General features: G+C 55.0%; 1 protein-coding gene across 2 annotated transcripts; it reads right to left on the bottom strand.

Moving 5' to 3' along the window:
• Positions 1-2,221: 2,221 nt before the first annotated feature.
• On the bottom strand, positions 2,222-15,464 carry dlk2 (delta-like 2 homolog). Of its 2 annotated transcripts, XM_031901847.1 has the most exons (7): positions 15,010-15,464; positions 12,102-12,281; positions 9,818-9,902; positions 9,363-9,426; positions 7,711-7,841; positions 6,385-6,529; positions 2,222-3,094 (listed from the first exon to the last, which is right to left on the bottom strand). In XM_031901847.1, exons 2-7 carry the CDS (start codon positions 12,219-12,221, stop codon positions 2,383-2,385), a joined length of 1,257 nt encoding a protein of 418 aa, XP_031757707.1. In that variant the 5' UTR covers positions 12,222-12,281; positions 15,010-15,464; the 3' UTR covers positions 2,222-2,382. The 2 variants fall into 2 exon arrangements, with proteins under 2 accessions (XP_031757707.1, XP_031757708.1); XM_031901848.1 differs by lacking the exon at positions 12,102-12,281.
• Between the last annotated feature and the right edge of the window lie 2,090 nt (positions 15,465-17,554).

The raw sequence follows: 17,554 nt of genomic DNA, 5'->3' as shown, positions 1-17,554 counted from the left end.
TAAGGGTCTCCTCATTTCCCAGAACTCTCTTTATTTCCTCTGTTCATGAGTTGGGTTTACTTCCCCTTGGGCAGTATCAATGTTATTGTAGGGTGAAATCATAGGGGATTGTTGCTCAGGATATTCTCTGTTATGTTTGTGGGAGATTCATGTTATATATGAAAGAACCGAAGTTGCCATATGTTAAGGTTCAGTCTCTATAGTGCTGGGGGTCTACACCATTGGGGGGTGCTGCTGCCACAGTGTCTGGGAAGAGTTTATCATGGCTGATTAAAGCAAAATGGCTGTCATTTAATATAAATGGCGAGCTAAGGGGGTCCTGCTGCTACAGTAAGTTACCCTGCCCTGTTATATTCTACCAATGATAAACCCGTATATTCCCTTAACAGTAGAGGGCGCACTCCACTGGGTGTAGAGACAAACTAGCTGTGGTTACCCATAATCATGCCAGTTAGTGGGCTGTACGAACTGGATTCAACTTCTACTGGTTAAAGGAGAAGGAAAGTAATTTTGCCATTTTACTGCCAATAGATTCGCCACATTAGTGCCACCTAGAACCCTATATTTATTCTGCAGAAAGCTTTACCTGCCTGAGTAACAGTCCTAGAAGCTCCCTCTGTTTGTTTAAGATAGCAGCTGCCATTTTAGCTTGGTCTTCATAGCTTCCTGCTGCAGCTCTGGCCCTTATAGCTGAGAATACACATTCCTAAGGGAGGGGGAGAAGGAGAGAGCTGCGCAGACTCTGGCCCCCGGGAATGAAGGATATTTCTGAGAGAGGAAGTCTGACACAGAAGAACATGTGACACAAAGGAAGACCAGAAATCCTGTTTCTTTTGATAGAGGACTCAGTGCAGCGTTGTGAGTGCTTATGGCTGTATTTACACAGACCTTACTGAGTTTGTACCTTTCCTTCTCCTTTATAAATTTATTTTGTAATTAAAAAAAAATGCAATAATTTCCTGCAGAGGAAAAACAGTATTTTGTAAGGAAATGTCCTGTGCTTTACAGTAAGTACTCATACCTGTGTGAGTGTGAGTGCAAGTATCGGTATATAAAAACATGACAGATCCACACACAGGTATCATATGAAATCATCTGCACTTGGAACGTCCTTTTGCCATTGGGCGCCCAGCTCTGTAACCGGGGAATGCACTTGCCCAATGCCCACGGGATTCAGTCGAGTCTGTATTTGTACAGAAGATTCCAGCCTGGCAGTGTGGGGTGCTAGTGGCTGCTTTTCTGCACTGCCAGCTGGGGGCGCCCTTTCCACTGGCAGAGTTGGGCCCAGGGCATGGGGAAAGTCTCTCCGTAACATTGTGACCGACCCTCTCCTGTCACTTTGTGTCACAGTATATAGTGAACCCACAGTCTGTCCCATCCCTGCATCCGTCTTCACGCAGGAAACCTACCCTGTGCGGGGGTATTAATGGGGACATCCTCTTAGCTTAAAACCTGGCTCGTCTTATTTAGGCTGCTCTCTTTCCCATGGTCAGGAAGGGTAAGTCTCCCCTATTATTTACATAAGTGCAGAGTTCAGCTTTTTCGTACTTCCTGTTCCTAAGCTGCTCTCTTTCCCTGGGTAAGTACAGGGGGGGGGGGGAGATTGGATTCACTTACCCAGGGGGAGGTTCCTGTCTGACCATGGGAAAGAGAGCAGCCCAGGAGCAGGAAGTACAGAGAATCAGAGCTCTGTACCTAGGTAAGTACTGGGGGGGATTCACTTACCAAGGGGGAGGTTCCTGCCTGACCATGGGAAAGAGAGCAGTCCAGGAGCAGGAAGTACAGAGAATCAGAGCTCTGTACCTGGGTAAGTACTGGGGGGAGATTGGATTCACTTACCTAGGGGGAGGTTCCTGCCTGACCATGGGAAAGAGAGCAGCCCAGGAGCAGGAAGTACAGAGAATCAGAGCTCTGTACCTGGGTAAGTACTGGGGGGGATTCACTTACCCAGGGGGAGGTTCCTGCCTGACCATGGGAAAGAGAGCAGCCCAGGAGCAGGAAGTACAGAGAATCAGAGCTCTGTACCTGGGTAAGTACTGGGGGGGATTCACTTACCCAGGGGGAGGTTCCTGCCTGACCATGGGAAAGAGAGCAGCCCAGGAGCAGGAAGTACAGAGAATCAGAGCTCTGTACCTGGGTAAGTACTGGGGGGAGATTGGATTCACTTACCCAGGGGGAGGTTCCTGCCTGACCATGGGAAAGAGAGCAGCCCAGGAGCAGGAAGTACAGAGAATCAGAGCTCTGTACCTGGGTAAGTACTGGGGGAGATTGGATTCACTTACCCAGGGGGAGGTTCCTATTGGGGCTGAGGCAGCTCAGCCCGTACCCACACAGATTCTTGGTCACTTTTCCCCATTATATTCACCCCTCCCTCTCCTGGCATCACAACTCTGTGGTTTTACGATGGTCGGGGGAGGAGCCCTGGCATTCCTGATATTGTGTCTTTGCCGCTGATAAACCGTAGCCATGATGGGCAGTCTGCCTGGCACTTCTGTTCCTATACACCAGGACTACGGTAATGGTGGAGAAGATGGCAATGCCAGTTATAGTTCCAAACACGATCACAAGTACCAGCTGCAACGTGGTCAGACTCCTCTCCACCTGCATCACCACCTCCTTGACTGAGATGGTGCCCTGGCTCTTTCGGCCAGTATCCAACGTTCTGACCAGCGGTGGGCGAGTGACCCGGCTGCGCTCGTGCGCGGTTTCACTGTCTTTAGTCGACGCCCGCAGCTCCTCGTCCCACGTAGGTTTGGGGATGGGAATCTCACAAGACTTTCCCATGAAGCCCTCTGGGCAGTAGCATTCGTAGTCCCCCACACGGTCATAGCACCGCCCATTGTTCTGGCACGGCTGCCCCGCACAGTCATCGATGTTGATGGTGCAGAACCGCCCCTGGAAGCCAGATGGGCACTCGCACGAGAAGCGATTGATTCCGTCGTGACACGTCGCCCCGTTGGCGCAAGGTCGCATCAGGCAGTCGTCCACATCCATCTGGCAAAGCTCCCCGGTGTATCCGGCCAGGCACCGGCAAGTGAAGGTGTTCGCAAAGCCGCTGCGGTCGTGGCAACTTCCTCCATTCAGGCACGGAAATCTGCGGAGCAACATTGAGATTTAGAGGGGAAAAATGGGAAAGCGCAGCCTGGCGTCCCCTGTACCCGACAATATACCCCGTGAAAGGGCGACGGCGTCCCCTGTACTCTACAATATACCCCCGTGAAAGGGGCGACGGCGTCCCCTGTACCCGACAATATACCCCCGTGAAAGAGCGACGGCGTCCCCTGTACCCGACAATATACCCCCGTGAAAGAGCGACGGCGTCCCCTGTACCCGACAATATACCCCCGTGAAAGGGCGACGGCGTCCCCTGTACCCGACAATATACCCCCGTGAAAGGGCGACGGCGTCCCCTGTACCCGACAATATACCCCCGTGAAAGGGCGACGGCGTCCCCTGTACCCGACAATATACCCCCGTGAAAGGGCGACGGCGTCCCCTGTACCCGACAATATACCCCCGTGAAAGGGCGACGGCGTCCCCTGTACCCGACAATATACCCCCGTGAAAGGGCGACAGCGTGCCCTGTACCCGACAATATACCCCAATGAATAGGCGAGCTCGGCCCGGCGTCCCCTGTACCCGACAATATACCCCAATGAATAGGCGAGCTCGGCCCGGCGTCCCCTGTACCCGACAATATACCCCAATGAATAGGCGAGCTCGGCCCGGCGTCCCCTGTACCCGACAATATACCCCAATGAATAGGCGAGCTCGGCCCGGCGTCCCCTGTACCCGACAATATACCCCAATGAATAGGCGAGCTCGGCCCGGCGTCCCCTGTACCCGACAGTATTCCCCAATGAATAGGCGAGCTCGGCCCGGCGTCCCCTGTACCCGACAATATACCCCAATGAATAGGCGAGCTCGGCCCGGCGTCCCCTGTACCCGACAATATACCCCAATGAATAGGCGAGCTCGGCCCGGCGTCCCCTGTACCCGACAGTATTCCCCAATGAATAGGCGAGCTTGGCCTGGCGTCCCCTGTACCTGACAATTAGTGATGTGCGGATCGACTAAAACTCAACCCTAACCCACCCTTTCCCAGTCTGAACCCTACCTTACCCAACTAGCCCCCTCTATTTATAGACCCGCGCCTGACTGGCCCACGGATGATGTCACAAAAGGGGCAGGGCCCAGCACTTATAGATCAGGGGGCCGGAAGTGTAAAGTCGCTGGAGGGGAGAGCAGGCACAAGAGCTCAACCCGAACCTGCTCGCGGCTCGCAGATGTGCCAAGATCGGCCTAACCCGCGGCCCATACATCAATACCCACAATATACCCCCTGGCTTCTCATGCCCAAGGGGCCAACTACATGGAAGCAGCAGCCTACAGTCTCCAACAATGGGGGATATATTGGGATATCTTCCTACTTGTGGCTTCCTTCTCCTTAACCAAAGTTCTGGCTCCTAACCAATCACAGTGCCTAGATGCACCTCATAATGATCAGTAGGAGTGGTTAGAATGAGAGGCGTGTATATGAATAGGGGAGGGGCTGAATAGAAAGATAAGGAATAAACAGTAACAATAAAACTGGAGCCTCACACAGCAATAGGGTTTGGTCACTATTGCCCGCACATAGACACACCGCCAGACTAGCTAGGGCTTTTACCTACTACAGAAACTGACAGCCGAGCATCTCATCCACCCAGAGTCTCCCCAGGGCAGAGCACCCCCAGGCATCCCTCTCTGTGTGGGCCCTTCAATACTCTACCCAAAAGGACATCATGACCAGCCTCGGACTGGGAATCTGTGGGTCCTGCCAAATGCCAGAGGGGCTACTGTAAGGTGCCATAGACACTCACTATTTATTGTGCTGCTGGGGGGGAAGCTGTTTGAGCCTCTGTGTACTGGGAATGCCCCAGGGCCCATTTTGAATCCCAGTCCAGGCTATCCTGCCCTAATTACTAACAAGCTCATCAGGTGACTCCAGGCACCCAATGGAAGAGTGTTGCCCTATTACTGAGAGGCTCATCAGGTGACTCCAGGCACGCAATGGAAGAGTGTTTCCCTAATTAATGAGAGGCTCATCAGGTGACTCCAGGCACGCAATGGAAGAGTGTTTCCCTAATTAATGAGAGGCTCATCAGGTGACTCAAGACAACCAATGGAAGAGTGTTTCCCTAATTACTGAGAGGCTCATCAGGTGACTCAAGACAACCAATGGAAGAATGTTGCCCTAATTACAGAGAGGCTCATCAGGTAACTCCAGGCACCCAATAGAATAGTGTTGCCCTAATTACAGAGAGGCTCATCAGGTGACTCCAGGCACCCAATAGAATAGTGTTGCCCTAATTACAGAGAGGCTCATCAGGTGACTCCAGGCACCCAATAGAAGAGTTTTGCTCTATTACTGAGAGGCTCATCAGGTGACTCCAGGCACCCAATAGAAGAGTGTTGCTCTATTACTGAGAGGCTCATCAGGTGAGTCCAGGCACCCAATAGAAGAGTGTTGCTCTATTACTGAGAGGCTCATCAGGTGACTCCAGGCACCCAATAGAAGAGTGTTGCTCTATTACTGAGAGGCTCATCAGGTGACTCCGGGCACCCAATAGAATAGTGTTGCCCTAATTACAGAGAGGCTCATCAGGTGACTCCAGGCACCCAATAGAAGAGTGTTGCCCTATTAATAAGCGGCTCATCAGGTGACTCCAGGCACCCAATAGAAGAGTGCTGCTCTATTACTGAGAGGCTCATCAGGTGACATCAGGCACCCAATAGAAAAGTGTTGCTCTATTACTGAGAGGCTCATCAGGTGACTCCAGGCACCCAATAGAAGAGTGTTTCCCTAATTACTGAGAGGCTCATCAGGTGACTCAAGACAACCAATGGAAGAATGTTGCCCTAATTACAGAGAGGCTCATCAGGTGACTCAAGACAACCAATGGAAGAATGTTGCCCTAATTACAGAGAGGCTCATCAGGTGACGCCAGGCACCCAATAGAAGAGTGTTGCCCTATTACTACTGAGAGGCTAATCAGGTGACTCCAGGCACCCAATGGAAGAGTGTTGACCTATTACTACTGAGAGGCTCATCAGGTGATGCCAGGCACCCAATGGAAGAGTGTTGCCCTATTACTGAGAGGCTCATCAGGTGATGCCAGGCAACCAATGCAAAAGTGCCACTTGGGAAACTTTCCCACTTTATTGCATATATCTCAAATGTAATTGATAGTTTCCTGCTACTGGTTATGTCCCAGGGGTCTCCTCCTTGGTGCCCACCCATTGCCCGACCTCTAAAGCAACAGCGCCCCCTTGCTGTTCCATCCCTCACAGTGTCCCCTCCCCAGAGCCCCCCCCCCCGGTTCTTTTGCAGCCCCTTCTCACCCTGCTTTCTCGCACGGCCCCCTCTTCAGCTCACAGGTCCTGCCATAGAAAGGCTCTGGGCAGATACAGGAAAATTCCCCGTCGTGGTCGATGAGGCACTCGCCCTGGTTCTGGCAGGGGTCCGAATGGTTGCACAAGTGCAGGTCTGTAGGGAAACACACGGCTATAGGGATTACATTGGTACATTGGGTCTGGCATGGGGTGTCTGTTATTGGGGTGAGTTATAGGCACCCCCCACCCTGAGTCAGGTGTCCCCTTGTCGCTCTCTTTAACCCCAAGTTGCCAAATCATTTCCCAGCATCTTGCCTTACTGTCTTCATCTTGCCCTGCTGTCCCCATCTTGCCCTGCTGTCTCTATCTTGCCCTGCTGTCTCTATCTTGCCCTGCTGTCTCTATCTTGCCCTGCTGTCTCCATCTTGCCCAACTGTCTCCATCTTGCCCAACTGTCTCCATCTTGCCCAACTGTCCCCATCTTGCCCAACTGTCCCCATCTTGCCCTACTGTCTCCATCTTGCCCTACTGTCTCCATCTTGCCCTACTGTCTCCATCTTGCCCTACTGTCTCCATCTTGCCCTACTGTCTCCATCTTGCCCTACTGTCTCCATCTTGCCCTACTGTCCCCATCTTGTCCTACTGTCCCCATCTTGCCCTACTGTCTCCATCTTGTCCTAATGTAATGGCTATAGGGATCTTACATTGGGTCTGGCATGGGGGGCCTGTTATTGGGGTGAGTTATAGGCACCCCCCACCCTGAGTCAGGTGTCCCCTTGTCTCTCTCTTTAACACCCAGTTGCCAAATCATTTCCCCCCATGGAATGAGTGTGCGGTTCCGCTGTAGGTGGGAGGGCAAGCAGAACAATGGCGAGGGCTAATACCCAAAGACAGGGGCTGATGGGATATGGATTTTCTGTGCCCCCAGTTAGAGCGGGCGGGTCCCTGCAGGCTGAAGCTATTAAGGGATTAAGAAGCATTGGGACCAGCCCAGTGCCCCTCATGGGGGGGCAGTAATGCTGAGAGGTCCCAGCTGCCGGCAAGTCTCAACCGCTTCAGCCTTTAATGTGTTTTACTGGGAAAAACAATGATTTCACGTATCAGCCCCTCTATTAAAGGGAAACTAACATGTACGTACAAGTCAGTTATTTCCTATAGACGGATAACTGGCCATTGTATTGATAGCGAGCGGGTCAGTGGGGCTCTTGGCTCCGAACCCCAACTGGGATGGATTGGGGGAGATTGGTAATGGGCCTAGTGCAAGTAGTGGTGATTGGGCAATGTTGGAGTGGCTACTGCTGATTGTTAAAGTGAGCAGCAACGTGCTGGACCAACCTTTATCACAGAACTTGCCAGCCCAGCCGTTGTGGCACATACATTGCCAGGGTTGGTGGCATGATCCATGGGCACAGCCTGGCATCCTCACACAGTCCTCGCAGAACTCCCCGTCCCAGCCAGGGTCACACCTGCCAAGCAAGAACAGAGAATATCAGCCCAGGGGGTCTCATGGGGGTGCACCTCAAACACCGCGCCCCCCTGAAACTCACAAAGTGGGGTCCAATCATTTTTAAAGGATCACTGCCCAAACTATTGCCCTACTATATTTGTTGTCCTACAACTTCTAGTGAATCCAAACAACCATCCATCACCATCTTACCCTCTTGTACTCATCTTACACTTCTGTTACCCTTTTGCCCTACTGTCTCCATTTTGTTCTACTGTCTCCATCTTGCCCTACTGTCTCCATCTTGTCCTACTGTCTTCATCTTGTCCTACTATCTCCACCTTGCCCTACTGTCTCCATTTTGTTCTACTGTCTCCATCTTGCCCTACTGTCTCCGTCTTGCCCTACTGTCTCTGTCTTGCCCTACTGTCTCTGTCTTGCCCTACTGTCTCCGTCTTGCCCTACTGTCTCCGTCTTGCCCTACTGTCTCCGTCTTGCCCTACTGTCTCCGTCTTGCCCAACTGTCTCCGTCTTGCCCAACTGTCTCCGTCTTGCCCAACTGTCTCCGTCTTGCCCAACTGTCTCCGTCTTGCCCAACTGTCTCCGTCTTGCCCAACTGTCTCCGTCTTGCCCAACTGTCTCCGTCTTGCCCAACTGTCTCCGTCTTGCCCAACTGTCTCCGTCTTGCCCTACTGTCTCCGTCTTGGCCTACTGTCTCCGTCTTGGCCTACTGTCTCCGTCTTGGCCTACTGTCTCCGTCTTGGCCTACTGTCTCCGTCTTGGCCTACTGTCTCCGTCTTGCCCTACTGTCTCCGTCTTGCCCTACTGTCTCCGTCTTGCCCTACTGTCTCCGTCTTGCCCTACTGTCTCCGTCTTGCCCTACTGTCTCCGTCTTGCCCTACTGTCTCCATTTTTTTCTACTCTCTCCATCTTGCCCTACTGTCTTTATCTTGCCCTACTGTCTTTATCTTGCCCTACTGTCTCCGTCTTGCCCTACTGTCTCCGTCTTGCCCTACTGTCTCCGTCTTGCCCTACTGTCTCCGTCTTGCCCTACTGTCTCCGTCTTGCCCTACTGTCTCCGTCTTGCCCTACTGTCTCCGTCTTGCCCTACTGTCTCCGTCTTGCCCTACTGTCTCCGTCTTGCCCTACTGTCTCCGTCTTGCCCTACTGTCTCCGTCTTGCCCTACTGTCTCCGTCTTGCCCTACTGTCTCCGTCTTGCCCTACTGTCTCCGTCTTGCCCTACTGTCCCCGTCTTGCCCTACTGTCCCCGTCTTGCCCTTCTGTCTCCGTCTTGCCCTACTGTCCCCGTCTTGCCCTACTGTCCCCGTCTTGCCCTACTGTCTCCATCTTGCCCTACTGTCTCCATCTTGCCCTACTGTCTCCATCTTGCCCTACTGTCTCCATCTTACCCTACTGTCTCCATCTTGCCCTACTGTCTCCATCTTGCCCTACTGTCTCCATCTTGCCCTACTGTCTCCATCCTGTTGCTCTGCGGGGCCCCTCTGTGTTCAGGGCCCAGGCCCCATAAAGACAGGCACCTACCTGCACATTCTGTCCTGGTCACAGTGTCCGTGATAGAGATCACAGCGCTCACTGCACTCGTCGGCTGCAAGAGAACATTCCCATTAAAGTTGTGTTTCTTTCCAAACAAGAGAGCCAATCGCCCGTGGTAAATGTTAAGTTTACCTTTAAATGATTTTTTTGGCATTTTGGGCTGTCTGGTTGGGTGTAGGGTCAGTAGCCCTGCCAACCACGTGTGTCAGAATGTGGAACTGCACAGTGACTGTATTTTGTTCTTTTCCCCATAGGAAACCTTTACACAAGGATTGTACTGCGAGTTCTGACTCCAGACTGAGAGCAAATAGTTGACTATTTTGTAGGAAGGAGCAGACTGTGGGTTCTGGAGCAGCCGGTACCAGGCATGTATATTGTGGGGTTCCAGAGCAGAGCTGGGCAGATTATTGTAGGGTTGGGGGGGGCGCTGGCGCTGTTCTTACCTTGCGCAGAAACCCAATGCAGAGCCAGAAGCAAAGACACGGCAGGGAGCAGGAGCCGGAACCAGCAGAGCATGGTCAGCAGAGTCTGTGGGCAGAGACAGTGCGGGTCAGTACCGGGCCCAGAACCCTCTCCCAGCAGCACCACTCAGCTCCCCACTGTGCTCTACGCTCCCCTACACCCCAATCCCTACTCTCCCAGTACAACTGGTGTGCCCCTCTCTGTGCCCTGCGCTCCCCTACACCCCAATCTCTACTCCCAGTACAACTGGTGTGCCCCTCACTGTGCCCTACACTCCCCTACACCCCAATCTCTACTCTCCCAGTACAACTGGTGTGCCCCTCACTGTGCCCTACACTCCCCTACACCCCAATCTCTACTCTCCCAGTACAACTGGTGTGCCCCTCTCTGTGCCCTACACTCCCCTACACCCCAATCTCTACTCTCCCAGTACAACTGGTGTGCCCCTCTCTGTGCCCTGCGCTCCCCTACACCCCAATCTCTACTCTCCCAGTACAACTGGTGTGCCCCTCACTGTGCCCTACACTCCCCTACACCCCAATCTCTACTCTCCCAGTACAACTGGTGTGCCCCTCACTGTGCCCTACACTCCCCTACACCCCAATCTCTACTCTCCCAGTACAACTGGTGTGCCCCTCTCTGTGCCCTACACTCCCCTACACCCCAATCTCTACTCTCCCAGTACAACTGGTGTGCCCCTCTCTGTGCCCTGCGCTCCCCTACACCCCAATCTCTACTCCCAGTACAACTGGTGTGCCCCTCACTGTGCCCTACACTCCCCTACACCCCAATCTCTACTCTCCCAGTACAACTGGTGTGCCCCTCACTGTGCCCTACACTCCCCTACACCCCAATCTCTACTCTCCCAGTACAACTGGTGTGCCCCTCTCTGTGCCCTGCGCTCCCCTACACCCCAATCTCTACTCCCAGTACAACTGGTGTGCCCCTCACTGTGCCCTACACTCCCCTACACCCCAATCTCTACTCTCCCAGTACAACTGGTGTGCCCCTCACTGTGCCCTACACTCCCCTACACCCCAATCTCTACTCTCCCAGTACAACTGGTGTGCCCCTCACTGTGCCCTACGCTCCCCTACACCCCAATCTCTACTCTCCCAGTACAACTGGTGTGCCCCTCACTGTGCCCTACACTCCCCTACACCCCAATCTCTACTCTCCCAGTACAACTGGTGTGCCCCTCACTGTGCCCTACACTCCCCTACACCCCAATCTCTACTCTCCCAGTACAACTGGTGTGCCCCTCACTGTGCCCTACGCTCCCCTACACCCCAATCTCTACTCTCCCAGTACAACTGGTGTGCCCCTCACTGTGCCCTACACTCCCCTACACCCCAATCTCTACTCTCCCAGTACAACTGGTGTGCCCCTCACTGTGCCCTACGCTCCCCTACACCCCAATCTCTACTCTCCCAGTACAACTGGTGTGCCCCTCACTGTGCCCTGCGCTCCTCTACACCCCAATCTCTACTCTCCCAGTACAACTGGTTTGCCCCTCACTGTGCCCTACGCTCCCCTACACCCCAATCTCTACTCTCCCAGTACAACTGGTGTGCCCCTCACTGTGCCCTACGCTCCCCTACACCCCAATCTCTACTCTCCCAGTACAACTGGTGTGCCCCTCACTGTGCCCTACGCTCCCCTACACCCCAATCTCTACTCTCCCAGTACAACTGGTGTGCCCCTCACTGTGCCCTGCGCTCCCCTACACCCCAATCTCTACTCTCCCAGTACAACTGGTGTGCCCCTCACTGTGCCCTACACTCCCCTACACCCCAATCTCTACTCTCCCAGTACAACTGGTGTGCCCCTCACTGTGCCCTGCGCTCCCCTACACCCCAATCTCTACTCTCCCTGTACAACTGGTGTGCCCCTCACTGTGCCCTACGCTCCCCTACACCCCAATCTCTACTCTCCCAGTACAACTGGTGTGCCCCTCACTGTGCCCTGCGCTCCCCTACACCCCAATCTCTACTCTCCCAGTACAACTGGTGTGCCCCTCACTGTGCCCTGCGCTCCCCTACACCCCAATCTCTACTCTCCCTGTACAACTGGTGTGCCCCTCACTGTGACCTATGCTCCCCTATACCCCCAATCAAACCCCAGCCTGACCAATCACTGACTCGCAGCACTCCCTATACCCCGCCCACACTTGCCCCCCACATACAGTTGCTGCACCCCAGCTTATCCCCTGAGTTACCCACTGTCCCTCCCATAGAAACCCCCCACCAAGCCTTGCAGACTCACCCTCAGTAGGGGGGCGCAGGGAGTGTCCAGGGAGTTACAGGAGGTCACAGACACAAAGAGAAGCAGCAGACTCCATAGTGAGTGAGGGAAGTGCCAACAGAAGTGCCAACTTGTGCTCATAAGGAAAGTCTGGCTGTGCCCAAATGCCCAAACATTGTACCCGTCTGGGGGTTCCTGCAGCTACAAGTAGACAGAAGTGAGTAGGGGGTAGTGGGGTGGGTAGGTTGAGAGTAGGGGGCAGTGGGGTGGATAGGTTGTGAGTAGGGGGCAGTGGGGTGGGTTGTGAGTAGGGGGCAGTGGGGTTGGTAAGTTGTGAGTAGGGGGCAGTGGGGTGGGTAGTTTGTGAGTAGGGGGCAGTGGGGTGCGTAGGTTGTGAGTAGGGGGCAGTGGGGTGGGTAGTTTGTGAGTAGGGGGCAGTGGGGTGGGTAGTTTGTGAGTAGGGGGCAGTGGGGTGCGTAGGTTGTGAGTAGGGGCAGTGGGGTGGGTAAGTTGTGAGTAGGGGGCAGTGGAGTGCGTAGGTTGTGAGTAGGGGGCAGTGGAGTGCGTTGGTTGCGAGTAGGGGGCAGTGGGGTGGGTAGGTTGCGAGTAGGGGGCAGTGGGGTGGGTAGGTTGCGAGTAGGGGGCAGTGGGGTGGGTAGGTTGCGAGTAGGGGGCAGTGGGGTGGGTAGGTTGCGAGTAGGGGCCAGTGGGGTGGGTAGGTTGCGAGTAGGGGGCAGTGGGGTGGGTAGGTTGCGAGTAGGGGGCAGTGGGGTGGGTAGGTTGCGAGTAGGGGGCAGTGGGGTGGGTAGGTTGCGAGTAGGGGCCAGTGGGGTGGGTAGGTTGCGAGTAGGGGGCAGTGGGGTGGGTAGGTTGCGAGTAGGGGGCAGTGGGGTGGGTAGGTTGCGAGTAGGGGGCAGTGGGGTGGGTAGGTTGCGAGTAGGGGGCAGTGGGGTGGGTAGGTTGTGAGTAGGGGGCAGTGGGGTGGGTAGGTTGCGAGTAGGGGGCAGTGGGGTGGGTAGGTTGCGAGTAGGGGGCAGTGGGGTGGGTAGGTTGTGAGTAGGGAGCAGTGGGGTGGGTAGGTTGCGAGTAGGAGGCCGACCCAATAGCAACGGAACCTAACTCCATTGGTTCTGGTTCTTATTATGTTTCAGCTCTGCCACTAGAGGGGGCTCTGCTCACAGAATTCAAAGCGAATGAGAGAATAGTAATCAGTTGCCACCACAAGAGGGCGCTGCTGTGACAGGTGAGGGAATTGCTAGCTCTTCTGCACATTACTAACCTATTCACCTTTTTCTTATTGTGTTGTTATAGATTAAGTCAAGTACAAGGGGGGGGGGTCATCAGCAATCATTACGGCTGTAGCGCAGAGCTTGCAATCATTATGGCTGTAGCGCAGAGCTTGCAATCATTATGGCTGTAGCGCAGAGCTTGCAATCATTATGGCTGTAGCGCAGAGCTTGCAATCATTATGGCTGTAGCGCAGAGCTTGCAATCATTACGGCTGTAGCGCAGAGCTTGCAATCATTACGGCTGTAGCGCAGAGCTTGCAATCATTACGGCTGTAGCGCAGAGCTTGCAATCATTATGGCTGTATCGCAGAGCTTGCAATCATTACGGCTGTAGCGCAGAGCTTGCAATCATTACGGCTGTAGCGCAGAGCTTGCAATCATTATGGCTGTAGCGCAGAGCTTGCAATCATTATGGCTGTAGCGCAGAGCTTGCAATCGTTGCCCGTTGCTCAGGCAGATTGGGCAGAGGTGCCAGGCAGTAGCAGTGGGTGGGGCCTGTAATGGTTCTGTGACAGTAGGGAACATAAATACTGACAGTTACAGACTGGGGAGAGCGTCAGATGTTCTGACTGGGGGGGCAGCTAATAGGCCGAGACCCCCAGGCAGATTTATAGAGTAAATGAATGAGCCATAAACACCCAGTCTGGGCCGAGACAGGGACCCACATACACGGTACCCCTTGTGCTGCTCTCATGTAACAGGGGAGACATTTTGCTTTGAACCCCTAGGAGGTCTCTTACCCTCCCCCAATAGAACTTTTTGTCCCAAATCATTTAAAGGGAAAGTTCACCAAAAGAATGAAAGAGTGCAATATTCCAAGATCCATTCATTCCCCATTTCCACTGGGTTTATACTTTTTGGGTGATAGTGAGTAGGGTGCTGCCTAGTGGGTAGGTTGCAGGAAGGGGTAAGTTGGACCCTATGGGGAGGGTAAGTTGTGAGTAGGAGGCGGCGGGGTAGGTAAGTTATGTGCAGGGAGCAGTGGGGTAGGTAGGGTGTGAGTAGGGGGCAGTGGGTTGGGTAAGTTGTGGGTAGTGGGTAGGGTGCAGTGGGGTGGGTAAGTTGTGAGTAGGAGGCAGTGGGGTGGGTAAGTTGCAAGTATGGGGCAGTGGGGTGGGTAAGTTGCGAGTAGGGGGCAGTGGAGTGGGTAAGTTGCGAGTAGGGGGCAGTGGGGTGGGTAAGTTGCGAGTAGGGGCCAGTGGGGTGGGTAAGTTGCGAGTAGGGGGCAGTGGGGTGGGTAAGTTGCGAGTAGGGGGCAGTGGGGTGGGTAAGTTGCGAGTAGGGGGCAGTGGGGTGGGTAAGTTGCGAGTAGGGGCCAGTGGGGTGGGTAAGTTGCGAGTAGGGGCCAGTGGGGTGGGTAAGTTGCGAGTAGGGGCCAGTGGGGTGGGTAAGTTGCGAGTAGGGGGCAGTGGGGTGGGTAAGTTGCGAGTAGGGGGCAGTGGGGTGGGTAAGTTGCGAGTAGGGGGCAGTGGGGTGGGTAAGTTGCGAGTAGGGGGCAGTGGGGTGGGTAAGTTGCGAGTAGGGGGCAGTGGGGTGGGTAAGTTGCGAGTAGGGGGCAGTGGGGTGGGTAAGTTGCGAGTAGGGGGCAGTGGGGTGGGTAAGTTGTGAGTAGGGGGCAGTAAGAAGACTGGAGAAATTACCTCCCAGTACTCGGTGCAGTTACTCCCCGGTGCAATTATCCGGACAAGCAGGGGCTCCTCGCAGGCAGGCAGCCAAATTCCTGAGCAGGGGAAGCTCTGCCTGGCAGGGACGGTGCCCAACGTGGGGTCCAACTGTGTTTGTGTTGGGGGGTCAGTCAGGCAGGTGCCCACATGTGCCACATGGAGTATTTGCCCAGTTTGGTGCCAGGGAAGTTTCAGCCCGGTCCGCAGAGACCGTGCCCCCGGGTCCCCTCAGGAGACATAATCCAGGGAGGTCCCTAAGCAGGTCAGTGCTCCCATGGGGCAGTAGGGCAGGGTCCTCACCCCCTTAGTAGGGCATCTCTGGCAGAGTCATGGCTTGGTCAGCCCAATACACGGCCCAATGCCCAGACCAGTACCAAGCCCAGTGCCCAGACCAGTGCCCAGCCCAATGCCCAGTGCCCAGCCCAGTACCAAGCCCAGTGCCCAGCCCAATGCCCAGTGCCCAGCCCAGTACCCAGCCCAGTGCCCAACCCAGTGCCCAGGCCAGTACCCAGCCCAATGCCCAGCCCCCAGCCCAATAGATGGGGCTCTTGGTTGCCCAAAAGCCTGGGATTTATAACTCCGGTGCCGGCAGCTGTCGCTCGGTGTCTCTGTGCCCCAGGGACCCACAAACCTGAAGGATCCGACGGAAGGATTTGTATGTTCCCAAATGAATTAATAACGGGGTGATACTAGGGGCCCCCCACACAGCAGTTTGGCCCCTTACGGTTCCATTGTGGCCCTGGTAGATCCCATTGAAGCCAACGTTACAGGATCCGCAGAGCCCAAATCCAGGTGACAGAGGGAAGCTCCAGCCCAGCGGTACCGGCGGGGGGTTCTGAGCCCCTATAATCCAGGAGTAGGGGAGATGCAGCGAGGTGTCCCTGGGGCAGTCAGTGGGTGAGTGGGGCCGGGGGGACGGTACCTGCGGCGGGAGGAGCCCCCGTTGGGGAGTAGGAATCCGCGGTGCAGGCAGGCACTTGTGCTGACAACACCTTCCCCTCTAATCCCCGCAGCAAAGTGAGGAGCGGAGGGACAGCTGCCGGGGGGGTCACAGCTCGTGCCCCATTGTCAGGCACAAGCCGAGCGGAACAGAAGGGTGGGATTAATGTATAGAAACAAATGTTTAACTGCCCCCCCTCCTGCCCCCAGTGCCACAAGCAGTGTGATCCCCTCTACTTATCCCATAATATCCGTCCCACAGAATCTGCCCCCCCCTGTAACTGGATCCATCCATTGTTTCCTATATTTGTGTGTGTCGCGCGCCTGTGTTTGGCTACAGCCCCATTCCCTGCGTGCCCCACGTGCCCCCGGCATAACTGCCCCCCCCCGTCTCCACTGGCCCACTGCCCGCCTCTAGCTCCGCTCCAACCCTCACTGCTGGGTCCAGTTCTGGCACAGTCATCGGGAGGGGTTCCACTCTCACTGGATCCAGTTCTGGCACGGCCATTGGGAGGGGTTCTACTCTCACTGGATCCAGTTCTGGCACGGCCATTGGGAGGGGTTCTACTCTCACTGGATCCAGTTCTGGCACGGCCATTGGGAGGGGTTCTACTCTCACTGGATCCAGTTCTGGCACAGTCATCGGGAGGGGTTCCACTCTCACTGGATCCAGTTCTGGCACGGCCATTGGGAGGGGTTCTACTCTCACTGGATCCAGTTCTGGCACGGCCATTGGGAGGGGTTCCACTCTCACTGGATCCAGTTCTGGCACGGCCATTGGGAGGGGTTCTACTCTCACTGGATCCAGTTCTGGCACGGTCATCGGGAGGGGTTCCACTCTCACTGGATCCAGTTCTGGCACGGCCATTGGGAGGGGTTCTACTCTCACTGGATCCAGTTCTGGCATGGCCATTGGGATGGGTTCTACTCTCACTGGATCCAGTTCTTGCACAGTCATTGTGAAATGTTCTACTCTCACTGGATCCAGTTCTGGCACGGCCATTGGGAGGGGTTCTACTCTCACTGGATCCAGTTCTGGCACGGTCATAGGGAGGGGTTCCACTCTCACTGGATCCAGTTCTGGCACGGCCATTGGGAGGGGTTCTACTCTCACTGGATCCAGTTCTGGCACGGCCATTGGGAGGGGTTCCACTCTCACTGGATCCAGTTCTGGCACGGCCATTGGGAGGGGTTCTACTCTCACTGGATCCAGTTCTGGCACGGCCATTGGGAGGGGTTCCACTCTCACTGGATCCAGTTCTGGCATGGCCATCGGGAGGGGTTCTACTCTCACTGGATCCAGTTCTGGCACGGTCATAGGGAGGGGTTCCACTCACTGGATCCAGTTCTGGCACGGCCATTGGGAGGGGTTCTACTCTCACTGGATCCAGTTCTTGCACGGTCATTGGGAGGGGTTCCACTCTCATTGGATCCAGTTCTGGCACGGCCATTGGGAGGGGTTCTACTCTCACTGGATCCAGTTCTGGCACAGTCATCGGGAGGGGTTCCACTCTCACTGGATCCAGTTCTGGCACGGCCATTGGGAGGGGTTCTACTCTCACTGGATCCAGTTTTGGCACGG

This window comes from Xenopus tropicalis, chromosome 5 (assembly GCF_000004195.4).
Source record: "Xenopus tropicalis strain Nigerian chromosome 5, UCB_Xtro_10.0, whole genome shotgun sequence".
NCBI lineage: Eukaryota > Metazoa > Chordata > Amphibia > Anura > Pipidae > Xenopus > Xenopus tropicalis.
Note: the sequence above shows the minus strand (reverse complement) of the source record. Positions and strands in the feature narration are given on the sequence as shown.

Coding starts and splice junctions, on each gene's coding strand:
- dlk2 (XM_031901847.1), bottom strand. CDS start 12,221: ATGAGCACAAGTTGGCACTTCTGTTGGCACTTCCCTCACTCACTATGG. Junction 7,842..9,362: donor GACCAGGACAGAATGTGCAG/GTAGGTGCCTGT, acceptor CTTGCTTGGCAG/GTGTGACCCTGGCTGGGACG. Junction 3,095..6,384: donor GGGCCGTGCGAGAAAGCAGG/GTGAGAAGGGGC, acceptor GTTGCTCCGCAG/ATTTCCGTGCCTGAATGGAG.